This window comes from Dipteris shenzhenensis, chromosome 20, assembly GCF_047967505.1.
Source record: "Dipteris shenzhenensis isolate YYH24624 ecotype China chromosome 20, Dip_SZ_1.0, whole genome shotgun sequence".
In the NCBI taxonomy this organism is placed as follows: domain Eukaryota; kingdom Viridiplantae; phylum Streptophyta; class Polypodiopsida; order Gleicheniales; family Dipteridaceae; genus Dipteris; species Dipteris shenzhenensis.
In genome coordinates this window covers 29,518,908-29,540,061 of record NC_141615.1, presented here as the reverse complement: position 1 = coordinate 29,540,061, position 21,154 = coordinate 29,518,908, and the positions used below count along the sequence as shown (strand labels likewise).

At 45.2% G+C, this 21,154-nt stretch overlaps 1 protein-coding gene across 1 annotated transcript in view; it reads left to right on the top strand.

Moving 5' to 3' along the window:
* Positions 1 to 21,154, top strand: part of LOC147889507 (pre-rRNA-processing ESF1-like protein) — a 66,493-nt gene that overhangs the window by 21,742 nt on the left and 23,597 nt on the right. The window contains exon 3 of the mRNA XM_087391508.1: positions 11,929 to 12,140. Coding sequence (XP_087247634.1) covers positions 11,929 to 12,140 — 212 coding nt within the window. The remainder of the gene's footprint in view (positions 1 to 11,928; positions 12,141 to 21,154) is intronic.

Below are 21,154 nucleotides of genomic sequence, written 5' to 3'. Positions count from 1 at the left end.
TCGCTTGGAGGACTCTAATGCTAACCTCGGTAGTCTCCCCTCGGGTAAGGCCCAAACTCTGTGGAGGAATGTCACAGTCTGAAAGATGGCATCAACCTGGTGAAACGTAGAGGAGGGGCTCTTTTGGGTATCGCGGGAGTGTTGGCTTAGCGCAGGGATTCCCTTCTTTGCACGATTGGGGGCAGCTCATGGAGCAAGGCTCTATTCCCTCCATTTCTCTTGGCTGATAGGATGGACTGGGTAGAATTTCTAGAGAATTCACATCACGTGGGATCCCTTATCGCTTGTCTTGGCTGATGGGTGGATTGGGCGAGAACTCAAGTAGTGTGGGGCCCCTTCGTCATATACCTTGTCACTCCCTTTTCTCATCATGTGGTTGACTGTGTCTAAACGATGGGGCGAGTATGCAAAACAAATTTGAGGATGGCAGTGTGGAATTGTAATGGCACCCTATGGTTTGACCCAGGGGGGTTTTTGGAGACGTACCATAACAGAGATGTGATCTTCTACACTTAGACACATGAGAGCCCAAAGAGAGGGTTACCCACAGTGACAGGTTACGCATGTGAGTTTGCCCATAGGAGGGAACTGAGGAGGGACAATGGGGTACGAGGATCTGGAGGTGTGGCCGTTCTCTTAAGGTCACATATGAGGCCACTCCTCTGTATGACATGCGGGGAGGAGCATGTACAGCACATGTGGATTCGTGTCCAACCTTTGGAAGGCCAAGGTTATGATCTTCAACACCTCGCGAGCAGTGTCCCGTCCCATACCGTGGCGAGCCTGTGGAGATAGTGCAGTCTTACGCATATTTGGGGATAGTGTTCACTGGACCAGGTTTCACGATGATCCATGCGGGTATGGCACGGCTCACACAAGGACGGGGTGCTCTGGCCCGACTAGAGAGACGATGCTTCCAAGCACACTTCCAGGATCGACGAAGGGTTGGCTCTTTGACACGCTGGTGAGACCGACTGCCATGTACGCAACACCTTTCTTGGGAAGTGATATTTCAGCGAGTGAGTGGAAGAGATTTGAGAGACTATAGGTGACCATGGGATCCAGGATGATTCGGATTAAACCCTCAGTCCCCCATCAGATTATACAGGCAGAGTTTGCCATGCCACACGACGTGAGGATCCAACACTACACACAATGTGAAGCTTCAACACCCATGCTACGTGAAGCTGGAACACCCAGGCAAGGTGAGGCTTCCAATTTCCATGCTCATTCCCAATTGAGTAATGCACGCAGTGAATTTCTGGTTTAGAATCCTGCCACATGGCATATTTCCCATGCCCCCTTTTTTTACCACTCTATGAGCCTTCAAGCATGTTTGATCCACCCGAAGACACATTTAATTCCTAGGGGGCCTTTGCCCACCTAACAATTCAAGGCCTTGCTCACATGCAAGCTAAAGGTATTCACACATAAATTTCACAAATTCTCAGTTAGAAATTGATGTCCTCATGACATTTTCTACCTTGGCCTCCAACTCCTTGAATTTATCAAAAGCTTGAGATGTCTTTGCTAAGCAGTATACCCAAACCATATAGCTATAATCATCAATAAAAGTTAGAAAGTAGCGAGAACGTGCAAATGACATGGGCCCGCATATATCGGAGTGTACCAGCCCAAATGGAGCCTTGGCAAGATCGAAGCTAAGGTGATCTCATGTACATAGAGTGCAACACATCATTGAGTAGGGTGGTCAATGGCTTGACTCGGTACTCATGACTAACAAGCAATGGAATCCCTCTCGATTCTCATAGTATCTGGGCATCTCATTAGTACATGCTTCTCAGCCTCAACCTCTTGCATAATACAGAGGGTACATAATGTTAGGTCTTAATAATGGTGCGTGGTTGCGATCTTGTGTCATGCCTCTCTCTGATATGCATGAGATGGGGTCTTGAGCTGTTGCATGGGAGAGATGGACTTGTAAGTATCCCGGTGTTTGGATAAAGTCAAGTGGAGTAAATGCTCTTGTAGAAGGCCATCTTCGTAGCACTTGGCTATGCAGGTGCCATTCATGTCCGATGGATGTATACCAGAATTCGAGCGATTGCATTCGAGTGAGGTGACTGTTCGAGCGAATCTTTCATAAATTTTGACATTCTAGTGTGATGATCTATGTTCAAAAAGTATCATGCAGTGCTTACTTTTACGGTTGGTGTCCTATCCATGATATTGTGAGTAATCAATTGTCTTATGTACAAATAACAATTTCTAAAAATGTTTGGCTGTCACGATCTGTGACGTATTCCTTTCTCTATATCTAGACTTATGGCTAGTTTGATGAATGGACACTTGTGGAAGGGTATGCCCTTTCGACGGGACACTTCCTATGAGGCACAACCCTTCACAAGAGACATTCTATGGAAGAGACACTTCTATTGTAATGTACCCTCTCATCAAGGGTCACACCCTTCACAAGGGGTACACACCTCTTCATGCACATACACTTTGGAGTACACACCTTTTCATGTGTGAGTCTTCACTCTCTATATAAGAGAGGCCCAATTGTATGGATGACACACACTACAGATACTACAGACACTCAAGCAATACAAATATTCCTTGTTCTCTGCTATTTCAGTCTCCTTTTTGTTCCTTAGCACATTTCTAAATATAGTAAATCTAGGATTTCTTACAGTGGTATCAGAGCAAATTTCGCTCCTGTCTGTAGGAAATGCCCCCCACCTTCTAGCGCCTATCTGATACATCTCTTTCCGCTAGAAGGATATCTGTGCACATTGTGCATGGAAGAGATGGAGAGAATGAGCGTAAAAATTTTTAGCGCCAACCCTGCCTAAAGTCATCAATGGCCTCTCCATGTCCCACACATCACGAGTTGATGTGAATGGACATGACAAAAATCGTGTCTTTTCATGTGCTTGGGCAGTCCCAAAACCAAGGGACGCACCTTTTCCACCATTGGACACACCTTTTGATGAAGAGTTTTGACTCCTGACCCAAGGGACACACCCCATCGTGGAAAAAAGGACACACCTCGTCATGTGGGGACACCCCTTTTAAAAATAGGGTAACACTCCTTCATGAAAAGGTACACCTATTCCAAGGGTCACACCCCTTCTAATAGGCACACCTTTTGGCACCAAGCACATTATAAAAAGGGTACCTAGAGGGGCTAAAAAGGAAAACCCAGCCCTATACCTTAGGTCTAACCCTAGACTACCCAAGGGTCAAATAAACCCACCCTTTAATTTTTTGGGCAACCACCCAACATAGGCAGCCACAAACGAAAAAAAGGGACACACCTTTTGACGCCCGTACAGACTTCGTCAAGCAGGCTCGCCTCCCTACGCAGCCCTCCTGCCCTCGCCGGTTTGCTGCCCTGTCCCCTCGCCATATGCAGCACCTGCCCCTCATCGGTTTGCTGCCCTGCCCCCTTGCCATAAGCAGCCCCTGCCCCTCGCCAGTTTGCTGCCCTGCCCTCGCCGGTTTGCTGCTCCTGCCCCCTCGCCGTTTGCTGCCCTGCCCCCCTCACCATATGCAGCCCCTGCCCTCGCCAGTTTTCGGCCCTGGTTCCTTGCCAGCCTGCAGCGCTAGATCAGCGCCAGCCTGCCATTTCTGCTGCAAAGCAGCCTTGGAAGCCTTTTATCGCGATCCAGCCTGCAGCCTGTTTCGCCATTGACAGCCTTCCCCCCCCCCCCTTGTTTCGCCACCTTACCTGCCAGTTCAGCAGCGGTTCAGCCCTTCAATCACGATAAAGACAGCCTCTGAGATTTGCCCTGTTGCTGCATTCCAGTCCTGTCCAATCAGTCCAAGCTCTGTTCCTCGCACCCCACAGGCATTGGTTCTCTGAAATCAACGCAGGAAAACTGCCTTTTCTGCATCCAGCCTCTGCCAACGCCTCTGTCTACCTCGAAAGTCTACCCGGCACCTATCTCTAGTTCACACAGCCACGTGGATTTGCGAGGACAGCAGTATGGACTTCCGGACAGAAATCTGCAGGCCTTTTCTACGCAACAAATTGGCAGATTAAATCAATGCCAGGTGGATTCTTTCCATTCTACTTTTAAGGATTCTCTTGTCATTATCCAATTACAGCAAATGAAAGACGCTCCCTTAAAGCATGGAAACCCCTGGTAATTCACCCGGCATTTCAAGGACACCTCAGGCATCATCTACCACACAATATCGTGTTCAGATTGCACAACCAGCCCATTTCGGAGCTTTGGCACCGTGGGTCTTCTGTGTCACGTGCCCTCCTAGTGATTTGGACCACATACTATACCTTCTGCGTGAGGCACCTCAGTTACATTACTTCCTCAGCACCGTCCAGGTTGTGTTCCACGAGACACGAAGATACCCAGAACCTGATATTCCTCACGAGTTTGCTGTCCATCTTTGGAGAGATTTTTACCCCTCAGCTTCAGCATCTCCAGGGTACTCTCCACCTCCTTCAGCTCCTAGATATCCTCCTTTACAGGTTGTACCTTCCCCAAGACAGTATTTACACTCTGAAGGCACTCCTTCTCCTGGATATCCTCCACTTCCGACAGCAGCTCCTTATCCCTTCTCAGATCCGTGGACTCTGTAACCTACTCCTGTACTCTCACGAGCAGTAACACCCATTTCGGCATTACCAGTGTTACCTCAGACAGGACCTCCTTTACCAAATTTCCACGGGTGGTTCCATCCTGCCTCGCCTGCCCCCTCCAACATGAGCAACCTCAGGGAGCAGCCCGAATCTTCTTCCAGGAATGGTACAAACTAGAGCGCAGGTTCGTGCTTTTCTCACGGGGACCTCAGATATGTCGCAACGCTCGCGTGCAGCCTCTCCGGAAATAAGCGACTCAAGTCCAAAAAAGACCCCTTGAAGTCAACGTACAAGACGAAACACTACTACAACTTCAAATTTCCCAGCTTCAGGACAGCATCTCTGACTTGGTCCAGAAAGTCCAACAACTCCAAGATTCTTGCAGTACCACACATACAGAGGATGACGTGACGCAACCAGACGACTATGCGGATTCATTCCCACCCGAGGTAGAAAACACTGAACCACGTGCCCTCTACCGTTTACTCCAAGCTTCCAAAACTAAAAGACTTGACATCAAACTTCCAGAAGCCTACACTGATCAACGCAATCGCCGAACAGTTGACCAATGGCTCGCAAAATTATGCATGTACTTTGATACTGTTGACCTCATTGAAGGCAAAAAGATCGCCTTGGCAGCCTCCCTTCTCAAGGATACAGCTTTTCTATGGTGGCAAAGACGCTTAAAGGACGGTAAAAGTGTGTTAATATGGGAACGTTTTGAACATGTGCTTCGTAAGCAGTTCATACCTGCCAATGCGGACTTCCAAGCACGTTCAAAACTCCGACAGTTGGAGCAAACAGGCTCCCTGTCTTCCTACATCTCTCAGTTCACCACATTGGTACTGGAGATTGATGATTTAACTGAGGATGATCACCTTCATGCTTTCATCTCAGGCCTAAATCCCTCGTTATGCATTGATGTCCTTAAAGCAAACATCACCACCACAGCTGGCGCTATTGCTTACGCAGAGCGCATAACAGATTTTCAAAACACAGGGAAGCAGAGTGCTAATCGAACACAAAACTCTACTATGGGCAAAGGTGCTCGCCCTCAAGATAACCCCGGGTTTAGAAAAAACTCGGGTAATCAAGGTCAGCGACAGTCTTAAGATCCCCACAAGTCTCAGAAATCGTATGCTGGATTCCAACAGAAGCACTCCTCCAAGGATCACGCCTCTTCTTCTTCACAAAGTCATCACCGTCATCCCCAAAATAAAGGTGCGGCCACTGACAAGAAGAACAACTCCAGCACAAAAGGACTTTGTACTATCTGTACAGGCGACCATAGATGGTTCGATTGTCCCAAGTGACCAAAGCAAAATTCCGATATGGAACCTAGCACTTCCCAAACAGAAGATGCTACCCCAGCACAAGACAAGAAAGGCAAAGCTGTTCGAATGGCAAATACCATCCACCTGAGCCTTGCCAGCAACCCCGAACCTTCCCTGGCCACTCAAGTACTTTGTGTTCAAGGATCGATTCATGGAACAACGGTCACTATCCTCATCGACAGTGGCTGCTCTCATAACTTCCTAGCTAGTTCTATGGTCGACAAACTTTGGTTGACCACCAGTCCTAGTCTCATGGACTATCAGATTGAACTCGCAAATGGAACTACCTTCTTGTGCAACACTAGAATAAAAAACTTGCCTTTTCGCATCCAATACTATACGGACAAGTTGAACTTCGACATCATGCCTCTTTCTCGATACGATGACATACTTGGACAACAGTGGCTCTACGACTATGATCCATCAATCAGTTTTCGCAGCCATACTATCCAGTTTGTCCACCAGGGAAAACTTATTGAGCTAACTGGTTCTAGGGACTCTCCTTCAATCCCAGTTGCCTTTGCCCTACAAGTAAAGAAGTGGGTTCGTAAACGCCAAGTAAAGACTTCACTTTTGTTGGTTACGGCAGTAGAGGAGACACCAACAAAGGATCCTCCTGAATACCTTAACCAATCTTTTTTCCAGCCCTACCTGGATGTTTTTCCATAGGAATTGCCAAAGCAGTTACCACCTCGACGACCAGTGGATCACCCAATTGAACTTATTCCCAGCAGTAATCCACCGTCGAAACCTCCTCATCGGGTTTCTTACACTCAAAATGAAGAAATCCAAAGATAGGTGATGGAACTACTCGACAAAGGTCACTTTCGGCCCAGTCGCAGCCCTTTCGGATCTCCTGTACTACTTGTGGAAAAAAAGAATAAGTCAATGCGCCTCTGCATCGACTACCGAGCCCTCAACAAGCTCACTATAAAAAACAAGTATCCATTGCCTCGCATCGATGACCTCTTCGATCAACTTCTACACGCAACACAATTCTCAAAGATTGATCTTCATTCAGGTTATCATCAAATTCGCATACGAGAAGGCGATGAGTACAAGACAGGTTTTCGAACAAAGTATGGACACTATGAATGTCTGGTCATGCCTTTTGGGTTAAACAATGCCTCGGCCACATTCATGACACTAATGAACGACATCTTCAGGCCTTTCCTCGATAAGTTCGTCATCGTTTACCTCGATGACATCCTCGTTTTCAGCAGATCCCTACATGAACACAAACAACATCTTCACCAAGTTTTCGAAGTTCTCCGCGTAAATTCTCTCTACATCAACATTGAGAAGAGTGAGTTCTTCAAGACCCAACTCGAATATTTGGGACATGTTATTTCAGCTCAAGGCATCTCTGTGGATCCCAAGAAGGTCGAGGTAATCTGGCCTACTCCTAAGAATGTTCATGATGTCCGCTCTTTTCTCGGATTGGCAAACTTCTACCATAGAAAGGTGTATCAGTTTTCCGAAATCGTTTCTCCTATGTTCGAATTATTGAAAAGCACAGCAGTTTTTCAGTGGCTTCCCGAAACAGAGTATAGTTTCCAACAATTCAAGCAAGCACTCACTACCACACCAGTTATGGCTATTGCTGACCCAAACCTTCCATTTGAGGTCATGACCGACGCTTCCGACATCGCTACAGGAGCAATCTTGATGCAAGAAGGTAGAGTTATTGCTTTTGACAGCCATAAACATTCTGATATCCAAACCCGATACCCGGTTTATTATAAGGAGTTTCTTGCCGTTGTACATGCTTATCGCTCTTGGAAACATTATCTCATGGGAGCCGACTCGGTGGTCAAGACAGACCATCACTCTCTAAAGTATATCTTTACTCAGCCAATCATGAACGCTCGACAAGCACGCTGGGTTGAGTTTTTGGCCTACTTTCACATGACCATTGAGTACATTCCAGGACTACGCAATGTAGTTGCAGATGCTCTCAGCATGTTAACTCTAGCATCAGCTATGGTAATCTCTACATTATCTGTGGATGTTCCGAATCCATTCAAAGGAAAGTATTTCAATGATAAAGACTTCGGCACAGCAGTACAAGTTCTTTCAAAAGATCAACCTTCGACTTCCGAACAGAAGATTTTCTCATCCTATTCTTATACGGACGACCTTCTGTATTATCAAGATCGCGTCTGTGTACCACATGACAAGGATGTTCGACGTCTTTTGTTAAAAGAGCATCATGTAGTTCCTTATGCTGCCCATCCAGGCATCAACAAGACTTATAGGTTACTCAGTGCAACATACTACTGGCCTCAGATGAAAAGCGACGTCATCAAAATGGTTACATCTTGCTTATCTTGTCAACAAATGAAAGCAAGCCGACGACTTCAAACAGGACTTCTTCAGCCTCTTCCAGTTCCAACTGAAAGGTGGGAAAGTATTTCCATGGATTTCATTACAACACTACCACGATCCTCCCGAGGTAATACTCAGATTATGGTAATTGTTGATCGATTGTCCAAAATGGCACACTTTGTTGCTTGCAAAAGCAGTGCATAGGCTCCGGACATCGCCAAACTCTTCATACAACACATCTTCCGACACCATGGATTGCCCAAGAATATCATATTCGACAGAGATCCTAAGTTTACCAGTGACTTTTGGATTTCATTGTTCGAATCTTTGGGTACAACTCTACTGTTTAGTTCAGCCTACCACCTAGAATCAGATGGCTAGACTGAAAGAGTTAACCAAGTTCTGGAAGAAATGCTTCGACATTATATTCAGTCATGCCTAGCAGCTTGGGAAGAGTATCTACCACTCCTTGAGTTTGCTTATAATAACTCTTTCCATAGTTCCATCAGCATGACTCCATTCCAAGCAGCTTATGGACACACTCCGATTGTACCAACGAATTTTGTACTTCAACATCGAGTGGCCCTACTTGATCAACTAGTTCAAGAAATGCAAGACATTCTACTCCAAGTCAGGGATCATATGCGAAAAGCGCAAGAGCGGTATCAACGGTCTGCCAACAAACATAGACGTCACCTGGAATTTACATGGTGCTATTATTTATAGCCCCACATCGCTATAAGACGGTTAAGTCTGTGTTTCCTAAGTTGCGACCAAGATACTATGGACCTTTCCGGATCGTCAAGAAAAATTCACCTTTAAGTTACAAATTGGAATTACCACCATCATGGGGTAAAATCCATCCGACATTTCATATTTCTTAGCTAAAGACGTACATTCCAGGCGATGAAGCAGTTCCTCCTGCAGGTGATTATGTCCCAGAAATCGAAGACGATTATGTTCTCCCTATTCCTGAGCGTATTTTGGACCATCGACAGGGAGAGACTCGACATCAACTTATCATAGAATTCCTTGTTCCTTGGCGAGATCTGGACGACTCCGACGCTACTTGGCAATCTGATGAAGACTTACAACAGTACCTTGACATTTTACAGCAGTATTTTCAGAATTTACCGTGATATTTTCTGCATCAGTTCATTATCTCCACTAGGGTCTTATTTTGAGTGGGAGGGGATGTCACAATCTGTGACGTATTCCTTTCTCTATATCTAGACTTATGGCTGGTTTGATGAATGGACACTTGTGGAAGGGCTTGCCCTTTCGACGGGACACTTCCTATGAGGCACAACCCTTCACAAGAGACATTCTATGGAAGAGACACTTCTATTGTAATGTACCCTCTCATCAAGGGTCACACCCTTCACAAGGGGTACACACCTCTTCATGCACATACACTTTGGAGTACACACCTTTTCATGTGTGAGTCTTCACTCTCTATATAAGAGAGGCCCAATTGTATGGATGACACACACTACAGATACTACAGACACTCAAGCAATACAAATATTCCTTGTTCTCTGCTATTTCAGTCTCCTTTTTGTTCCTTAGCACATTTCTAAATATAGTAAATCTAGGATTTCTTACATTGGCTATGTGTTTGGAAGGTTCAAGGAAGAAGGAGGGGTGGAAGAAAGGGTTCAAAGTATGTGTTTTTCTTGTGCAATTGCATTTTCAAGGAAAAAAATAATGGGAGGAGGAGCCTCTCAGGAGGTTGCGATATCGCAACCTCTTGGGAGGGTCAAAGAAGAAGGAGGGGTGGAAGAAAGGGTTCAAAGTATGTGTTTTTCTTGTACAATTCCATTTTTAAGGAAAAAAATAATGGGAGGAGGAGCCTCCCAGGAGGCCGCGATATCACGGCCTCTTGGGAGGCTCCTCCTACCAATTTTTATTTGGGCCATAACTTGGTTAATCGGAGTTCAAATATGGTCATGTTTGTAGTCACAATGATTGGAAACATATGAATGAATCCATTTATCATGCTAAAGTGTCAAAATTCTAGAGCTTTAGACAGTTGTACTTATCTTTGTTTCATTAGAGCTAGACCTTATCAAACTCTATATTTTCTTATGACTACGAATTTTTCTCATATAGAGTTCGGGTCCTTGGTTTCCTTCCTTTATCCTAGAGGTGTATACATGGTCAGGTACATAGGAAGTTGATCTATATTGAGTTATTATCATGGTCATAAGGTGATCAATAATTTATTAGCTCCATGGTTTAAACATTTTATTCATATGATCATTTCATGTACAAAATGGATATCGCGGCCTCTTGGGAGGCTCCTCCTTCCAATTTTTATTTGGGCCATAACTTGGTCAATCAGACTTCAAATATGGTCATGTTTGTAGTCACAATGATTGGAAACATATGAATGAATCCATTTATCATGCTAAAGTGTCAAAATTCTAGAGCTTTAGACAGTTGTACTTATCTTTGTTTCATTAGAGCTAGACCTTATCAAACTCTATATTTTCTTATGACTCATATAGAGTTCGGGTCCTTGGTTTCCTCCCTCCATCCTAGAGGTGTATACATGGTCATGTACATATGAAGTTGATCTATATTCAGTTAGCATCATGGTCATAAGGTGATCAATAATTTATTAGCTCCATGGTTTAAACATTTTATTCATATGATCATTTCATGTACAAAATAGATCAAATCATATGGGTAGCATAAAAATCAATGAGCTACAAATAGCGATTTGTGATGGGTTTTTATATGAGGAGCTTCTATATTATGGGTGGGACTATTGTTGTTTGTATGTAACTCCACAAAATAAAGAAACCCCTTCAACTCATGTGCTACCTTACATAATTTTGAGTGACTGCCTTGAGGTGTAGACATTGCAACTGATTGCTAACTTGCACGGATTTACTATTTATCAAATTATAGGTTTTCTCTTTGTATGTTGCTAAGAAATTTCCCTTTGGTATTCATTGAATGATTGTTGACTTGCATGGATTTATGAGTTATCCAATAGTAAGTTTTATCTTTGTAAAAATAAGTAAAAACAATCTTTGATAGTGTCATGTAGATTCAACCATTTTTAGTAAAAAATTAATCCTACTACAGGTTTAGACAAAGTGCCTCACAAGCATCGCTAAAACTCTAGGCTCGCTCAAACGCAATCACTCGATGTTTTGACTTACTCCATAAATTCTGCCGTAATGGATGAATTACATTGATTGGCTGTGGAGTTTAAGATGTTGGTTACTGAAGTTATATTGTTTTTTTCAGAATTCTGCCAGACTGGTACAATGGCATTGACTGCCTGTGGAATTTAAGATTGTTGGTGCCTGAAGAAGCATTAAAATTACACTAAGATTTAGTAGAACTTCTATGGAACAAGTGTTTTTGTTTTTAAATATGTTGATCGGACCGACCCTCTCAAGGAAAGCAGTGAAGGTCTCGAGGACGAATCAATCCTAAGCAAAGAGGTCCTATCTGCATGTGTTTTAAGCGCTAAATGAGATGGAAATTTGGTAACTTTTCTACATCTGCATGATGCTTGCGTAAGCAAATTTCTTTAAGCTAAGGGGTTTGGCCTATATGGCAGTAGGAAGTATTGAAACATCATATTTACTAACTTTATCTGCAATTGCGCTCTGAGAAATTTTGATGCACTGCATCATTGTGGTTCCATTTACCTTGGCATTTGTTTCTGTTGCATTGCAGGCTGTTGATATATTAGTAGTGATGAATTCTTTTGTACCCAAGGATGGAAAAATATTAAATGTGTCAGTGTATCCATCGGAATTTGGGGTACAGCAGATGAAAGAAGAGGAGCAAGAAGGCCCAAAATCTGTATTTGAATCAGAGGGGCTTGATGAAGCAGATGATGGGATCAACGTGGAGAAACTTAGGCAGTATGAAAAAGCCAAGCTCAGGTGCACCCTCTCAATTGTTCTTGTTTGCCTATATGGTCTAACCGAAGGTGGTCGTCATATGCGATGCTTTTGGAAGTGAAATGTTCAACCTATAATATGTATAAAAGGGAAAAAATAGACCAATAAACTCATGAGTCAAGTGGGCTGAGACTAACTAGAAAGATGCCACCTGTATGGTTGATATTAGTGGAGTTCTAAATGTGTCATCTCCAAGTCCATCGAGATTCCCCATCTTCCTCGTGTGATCACCCATGACAATTAGCTCATCAACACACAAGATGATAGTCTTACCTCTTTTTTTTGAAGAGAGAGGTTTGCATGAGATGGACTATGAGATAAACCTAATCCATAGAAGTAGTCATCTATCAACGTCTCGAGATCTTAGAACAAAAACTTTAATGCCAATTGACGTCGTGTGCATGTATCTATAGTGCAAGAACACTCGAAGAGAATACACATAATGTACACATATCCAAAATGCAAAACGGTGCATCTTACCAAGGAAACAAGGTTCACAAACATGCTTTGAAGGCATATGCATTTTGGGAAGATCAACAACCATTCCATCCTTATGTAGCTTCACCAAAGACCCCAAGTTGAGGTGTCCATACCTCTCATGCCACAAATGGGTATTCGCCATGGTAGAACAATCAAGAGCATAGGCATCTACATTTGCAAGTACAGCATCATCCAAGCATCTGTCATAGGCATCAAGTCTATATAGCCCTCTAGTCAATGTCCCATTCAACTCTATGGTAAAGGCATGTGTCGCATCATAGACCGTACACCGAACACCATCAAAGAGAACCTAACAAGTAGCTATGGCTGAAATAGAGATGAGGTTCTTGCGAATGCTTGGAACATAAAGCACTTTGTCTAGAGTCTTGAACATTAGGATTATACTGACATGTAACAAGAAAAGCCCAATGCTGGTCTTGTGCAAAAGTTAGCTGATTCATGTCGATCATTAGGACCAGGAGAACTAGATACTGCAAGACCAGACTCTTTCTTCTTCTGAGATGCAATTCTCTTTCTGCATTCATAAATGTCATGCCTAGGTTTTCTACAATAGTTGCATCTCTTCTTCTTCTTCTTATCCCCCTAAGAAGCAGCATCATGGGAGTGACCAGCATGTGAATGAGGGGGTTTACCAGCTGAAACCTTGCCTTTGCCTTTATTTTTATGCTGGGTAGCAAAGGCTTGATCACAAGCCATAGAAGCATTGCGGTTTGCACGGTTTTGTTCTTCTTGAAGTAAGAGGGCAACCAGCTGGTCAAAGGAATAATGGTTAGAGAGCGGCAGAGCAGAGGGGATTCCTAGGGAGCATTGCTTATGCATATTGTGCGACTGTCAGGAGGTTCAGTTGGGGGAGCATTTTATTTTCAGGTGCCCAGTGTACTACGAGATCCGAGGTTGCTACCACTGCCTCTTCAGAGACGGATCCAGGCTCCTTTCCAGATTCCTACCCAGATCAGAGATGCCTCGCGTCCTTCATTCACGAGGGGGTCCGACACAGAGAGTATTTACTCAGGTGACGGGGCTTGGCCACATCATCAGACACCTCTCAGAGCAGGATCATAGAGTTCTTCCCATCGAGTGACATTGTGACACATCCCAGCACTCCTGAAACCCCTGATCTGCAAAATAACCACACACAACATCAGAACTGAGCAGGCTGCTCACCACCCAACCGTGACATCTACGGGATGTGATCCCGAATCAGAAGATGTCCCCCCGAGCCACGAGCTGAGCTACTAGCACGAACTCCCAATCAGATCCCAACCAGCCTGGTGTCCCATACCACCAGGTGGCGCTGTGAAGCCCTGGATCTGCCACTGGGCCTTGGGCTACGCTAAGATGCAGGCGCGCGTCCGCGACACAATCCAGGATCAGACCTAGCACCTGGGAACGAGACTTGCTCCCAACTGCACACTGAGAACTGAACCCCCTGGGCCTCTTTTATAGACTCGGGCCCCGGCGCCAAAAATAGCGAAGACCTATAAATAGTTCGTACCCTTGCCACTCAACCCGAGAATCAAGCCTGCCTAGCTCTAAGCCTCCCCAGGCTAACCTGAGCTAGTTCTGTGTAACTAGTACACGTCAGATACCAATCCGTGCACATGACATACTCCCCCTCCTCTAAGAACTCACTCCTGAGTTCGCTAAGAAATCGGGAAATGTTCTTTGGAGGTTTTGTAATGTCTCCCATGTTGCATCCTCCTCAACACGATCCTTCCACTTAATCTTGTATTCCGTGATAGTACGATTTCGAATCTGTCTTTCACGGAATTCAAGAATAGATTCAGGTTCGTGAGGAATAAAAGTTAAATCTGTAACTTCTATAATCTCATGAGGAGAAACAATTTGATCATCTGCACCCAATACTTCTTTCAGTCTACTGACATGAAAGACTGGATGTACTTTAACATCAGGAGGCAATTCTAGTCGATATGCAACTGGTCCAATTCTTTTAATGACCTTGAATGGGCCACAGTATCTGGGGGATAATTTCGGAACCAAACCAGTACTTAGGCTCTTGGATTCCTTAGGAATTCTCAAATATACCATCGTTCCTTCAGAGAACTCTCTAGGTGAACGATGTCTATTAGCATAAAATCTGTCCCGATCTTGGGCACTTCTAATAGACTCCTTGGCAAAGTGCAACATTTCCTGCATGTCTTGCAAGAAGTTCTTAGCAGCATCATTTTGAATCCCTTTTAATCCAACCATAACTGGTGACTTAGGTTGAAACCCGTACATAAGCATAAAAGGACTATAACCTGTACTAGAATGCTTTGCACTGTTATAAGCAAATTCAATCATGGGTAGATAATCTTCCCATGAAGACTGTCTCTTAGATACATATGCCCGAAGCATGTCTTCAACCAAGTGGTTGACCTTTTCGGTACTGCCATCGGATTGTGCATGATCCGAGGAACTCATACTTAGAGTAGTTTCCAACTTCTCAAATACAAGTGTCCAGAAGTTACTTGTAAACTTTGAGTCCCTGTCACTGGCTATGTCAGATGGCATACATACAGCTTGAACAAGTGGTCCACAAACTCGTGAGCCAACTGAACAGCTGAAATAGTTGTTCTTGTAGGTAAGAATCTAGCCATTTTTGTCAAACGGTCAACTATGACCCAAATAGAGTCATGACCCTTTCGCGTTCGAGGTAAACTAGTAATAAAATCCATGGAAATACTTTCCCATTTATTACCTGGAATGTGTAATGGCTGTAATTAGCCCGCGCTCCTAAGGCGTTCAGCCTTAGTAACTTGACAAACTCGGCAACCTACCACATAGTTCTCTACAAATGCACGTATCTTAGGCCAATAAAAGGTATGCTTCACAAGAGACAGAGTCCTATGTATACCTGGATGTCCCGCACTAGGAGCATCATGACACTCCCAGAGAATCTTGGATTTTAGGTCCAGAACATCAGGCACACAAATCTTTTCATTCCGGAACAGCAAGCCGTTCCTAATCATCCACTGACCTCCCGCCGCCTGTATCCTAGGTGGCACAATCCCTGAGTCCTGGTCAACCATGGAATTCCCATCCTGGACTCTCTGCCAATAAGAACTGAAATGACTATCAGTTGCGTATAGCCCTCTCAAGGATTGAAATAGGTCTGAGGATATTTCCGTAAATGACAAAGCATTTACAAACTTAACTCGACTTAAGGCATCCGCCACACTATTTAACGAACCCTTACGATAACGTATTTCGAAATCAAAATCCTGCATTAACTCTGCCCATCTGGCTTTCCTTCCTCTCAAGTCTGATCCATCACACACATACTTAATTGACTGGTGATCAGTCAATACAAGGAACTTTGAACCATACAAGTAGTGTCTCCAAACCTTGAGAGCATACACTACTGCATAAAGTTCCTTCTCAAGTGTGGGCCAACGATACTGAGTGTCGTCTAGCTTCTTACTCTCAAAAGCTACAGGTTTGCCCTCTTGGAATAGAGCTGCCCCAATCGCATAATCACTCGCATCGGCCTCTAAAACATAAGGCCGGGTAGGATCGGGTAATGCAAGAACGGGTGCTTCCTTGATAGATAACTTCAAGGTTTCAAAAGCCTTGTTCATTGCATCATTCCAAGGGATCGGTTGAGTAGACCTGCGTCCACGACCTTTCAATATGTTGGTCAAGGGTACCGTGATTTGTGAATAATCACGGACTGACTTCCGAAGAAATACCGTAAATCCTAGGAAAGAACGAAGTTGTTTCACAGTCTGAGGGATAGGCCATTCTAAAACCTTTTGGATACGATCCAGATCAATGCTAATACCTTCAGAAGAAATCTTGTGTCCTAAGTAAATGATCTCTTTCATAAAGAAGTCACATTTACTCATCTTGGCATAAAGCTTATGCTGTCTTAGATTAAGTAAGACAACCCGAAGGTGTCCTATATGATCCTCAAGCGTTTTACTATATACCAAGATATCATCTAAGAACACGACAACAAATTTGTCCAGATAATCTCTGAACAAATCGTTCATCATCTGCTGAAAAGTAGCAGGAGCATTGGTCAAACCAAAAGGTAATACGAGGAACTCGTAATGACCATACCTAGTCCGGAATGCGGTCCTATCTATGTGTTTAGCATAGATACGGATTTGATGATAACCCGTACGCAAATCAATCTTAGTGAAATATTTCGCTCCGGCCAAACGGTCTATCAAATCATCAGAACGAGGTAAAGGATAGCGATTCTTAATTGTAACTTTATTGAGTCGTTTATAATCTATACACATTCTCCAGGAAGAATCCTTCTTCTTTCTTAATAGGACAGGTGCACCCCAAGGAGATTTACTTGGGCGGATATAGCCCATATTCAGGTAATCCTGAAGCTGGGTAGCTAACTCATCCTCCTCTATCTGGCTCATCCTATACGGGGGTACACTGATAGGTTGAGCCCCTGGGACTAAGTCTATGCGATGATCTACTGCCCTTTCTGGAGGTAACCCTTCCGGCAGTTGAGCTGGGAATACGTCCTTGAAATTATCTAACAACGTTCTCAATTCTCGGTGTTCAAACACACTTAATTCATTTTTGTTAATTACCGAAACAATAAATGAAGAAAGTGGAATCAAAACACACTGATAGACATCATAATGAGAAGTGTTCAATATATTTCGAAGCTGCATCGCAGATACAATAGGCCCCTGAGAAGGGATAATCTTATCACACTGAATACAAAATTGGGTGCCTTTGTCTACAAAAGAAAGCGTATGCTCCATCCATCCAATCTGGATATTGTGGGTTTTAAACCACTCTATCCCGATCAGCAAGTCTACATGCTCTAAATGCATAACATAACATGTGAGAGCTCCCGTGTGTAGGCTTGAATCCGGATGGGAAGCGCTTTAACCTTGCGATTCCAAAACTGCTTCCCGGCTGGAAGCTGCACCTCGTAGGTGTGGTCGCTAGGTACTGTGGACAGCCCCATCTTCTGCACAAATTTGTAATTAACAAAATTGTGAGAGCTGCCCGGATCAAAGAGAATGTGAACCTGTTGGTCCCTAACTTCTCCATAAACTCGGAAAAGATCATGGGAACCAAACAACGAAGTATTAAAGGTACAATTACAAGAAAGGGGGCAGGTAATGACATTTACTGAAATACCTGTCATCGTAACCTGGTTGGCTCCCTTAGCTGCGGTTCGTGGACCTGCCTGGAGCTTCGGTCCTAGCACCAATTTCTGGTTCTTCCGCTTAGGACACTCATTCTTCGTGTGGCCCCGCTCCTCGCAATAAAAACACCGGCCCTCTTTCTTGAGCCTGAGAGTGCGAAGGAAACGGGCCTTACCATTCTTCGCAGGAGTTAAGCTTTTCCTGGAGGCGTTGTCCGTAGACTTCGTCTCCCCAATACCAGTTGCATGCTGAAAGAACTTGCGTTTGTTCTTTCCGCTGGTCTCGGTAACTGTGGTTGCCTTGGTACCGGCCATGGTATCATCATATATGCGCGCATATGTCATGGCCTCCTGCAATGTTGTGCACTTGTTATTCTTAATATGTAACTTATAGGAGTCTGGCAAACCATCCACGAAAAAACCTAACAAGGTTACAGGATCCATTTTAGTGGCCCTGGTTTCCAGATCCCTAAATCTTTGAAGATAAACTTCAAAAGTTAAATTCAATTTTGACATATCGAGGGCCTTGAGCTTGCCGACGATATCGTAGTCATCTTCCTTCTTCAGGAACTCCTTCCTGAAGATACCCTCAAATTCTGTCCAAGTATCAGGCTTAGGCTGAAGTTCTTTCCACCAAAGCAAGGCTTTACCTGACATAAACCCTGCTGCTAGCTGAATCTTTTTCTCGTCTGGATAGGGGTGAAATTGGAAGTGTACTTGCCACTTGTGCAACCAAGTGTCAACCACCTCCTTTGTTCTTGATTTCTGGTCACCTGGAAAGGGATCCGGAGTGATATTCGGGCCTAGCACGGAGGCCATGGCATCCACATGCGTGAGTGCCTGAACCGTGCTAGCCAGAAGAGTCAAAGTAGCTTGTATCCCTTGGAGTTGCTGTGTCAACCCCGATTGATTAGCGTTGACCTGCTCAAATTTACCATCCAGAGCAGTCGTGAACTCACTGAAGGCTTTCTTAGTGATCAGGTCATCATAGAGACCCTGATCATCCTCTCCCACTGGAGTGTAATCTAAGTCCTGCTCTCCCATAGCAAACTCGGGATTTGGAGCATCAGACATGGCTGAAATCTGATTCGATTACAAACGGAGAGAAATAAATAACTGAAACGGAGCACGGAGGGAGATGGAGCAGAAGAAAACCGTCCCAGATAAATCTGACAGAAGAGATGCTGAAATCTGGAAGACCACGAGTCCTGGTGCCTCCCCGAATCTGCTAACCGGATGCGCAGTCGACAATAGGAGCTGTACGGACTGCTGACGTGGCCTGTACGGCTGCTGACGCAGTCCGTACGGTGGCTGCAGAAGCTGGCGCAGCTGCTGTTCGGTACAGCAGCTGGTTCGAAACAGGCAGGACAGTCCGTACAGACTGTACGGCTGTCGCTGGAGCTGTACGGCTGGTACGGCAGCTTCGGGAGTTGCGCAGGGCTATCGCAGGCAGGGCGGATGCAGGGAAGCTGTTCGAACAGGGCGCGGCTGAAGGGCGAGGCTGGCTGGCACAGATTTCGAGGTAGCTTCTCGAATCTTGGGCTGCTTGTGGGTTGCCTAGCACCCAGCCCCCCACCTATATAGGGTGCAGGGCTGCCTGATTTGGAAGCTAGGCTTCCAAAGAAGGCTAAGCCCCTCCAGCTTTGGAGGGGTGCTTTTTTCGGAAAAAGAACCTGAGCCCCTCCAACTTTGGAGGGGTGCTTTTTTCGGAAAAAGCACCCTGCTTCAGCGCAGGCTGCTCGCAGCCTGTTGCGCAGGCTGTGGACAGCCCGCTGCGCTGGCTGGGGACAGCCTTTTACACAGGCTGTCCCGCCACTCTGCCTCGCCTTCAACGCCCCTTCCCAACCTCCCCATCCCCTACTCCCTGGCTGTCTATTTCCTGCCCTACTCTCCTTCCTTTCTGCTCTCCTTCTCTTCCCTCAGAACTTCTCTCTGTAGCCTTCAGAAATTTCGATTCTATTTCACTCCTCTTCTTCTTCCTTTCCCAGATATTTCTTCACCCCTTCTACCCCAGGTAGACAGCAAAAACGCAGCAGGAAATCTCGAATTTTAGGGCATACCTGGAAGAGAAATCCGTCAAATTTCTCGCATCAGAAGTTCCTACCTCAGGAGCTGGCTCTGATACCAACTGACACATCCCAGCACTCCTGAAACCCCTGATCTGCAAAATAACCACACACAACATCAGAACTGAGCAGGCTGCTCACCACGCAACCGTGACATCTACGGGATGTGATCCCGAATCAGAAGATGTCCCCCCGAGCCACGAGCTGAGCTACTGGCACGAACTCCCAATCAGATCCCAACCAGCCTGGTGTCCCATACCACCAGGTGGCGCTGTGAAGCCCTGGATCTGCCACTGGGCCTTGGGCTACGCTAAGATGCAGGCGCGCGTCCGCGACACAATCCAGGATCAGACGTAGCACCTGGGAACGAGACTTGCTCCCAACTGCACACTGAGAACTGAACCCCCTGGGCCTCTTTTATAGACTCGGGCCCCGGCGCCAAAAATAGCGAAGACCTATAAATAGTTCGTACCCTTGCCACTCAACCCGAGAATCAAGCCTGCCTAGCTCTAAGCCTCCCCAGGCTAACCTGAGCTAGTTCTGTGTAACTAGTACACGTCAGATACCAATCCGTGCACATGACACATTGATCGTCCAGTCTCTAGCCGCAGACGTGACAGAGATCTCGACCCGATGATCGCAGCACGACACACGAGACATCGAGGGGACTCACAGATCTCTCTGGGGGACTCCCGTCATTGTTTAGACCCGGGATACGTCCCACGGGAGTCACGGTGGCTCTGGTCTTGCGTCGAGCCTTGTCCAGGAGACCGAGACGCACGTCACCCCTTGACAGGCGCAAGCGTCCCATCATCGGCTATGCACCAGCTAGGGCGACATGACATATGGAGGATTCCGCTCCGCTTCAGTCCTTTTCTTTTCATTGTTACATCCAGATATATTTAATTATGTATGATCAGACTTAGGATTCAACACGGGTGATGATGCTCGTTTCAGTAGCTCCATCCTTACTGTGATTTGTATCAGGTTTTCTTTCAGTCTCATAGACCCATCGGTCTTCCAAAGACTCTAATAAAATTTCTTTCTTTTCTTTCTTTCTTTATGATGTTTTGTCTTCGTCCTGCCCCTCTTGCTAAGAGATGGTCCATGACCACTCACGGTGTGACATGCTTTGCTAGATTGATGGCTATAGCAACAATTGCAATGAAGGTGTCCTTTATACAATACTATCAGGGCTCACCTCTGTAGGAAGATGGTGACTGTGCTGGCAATGGAACCACTGAAATTGGCCTTCAATAACTAAAAGGGCAGTGATCATCTTCTACCTAATCATAAACTTC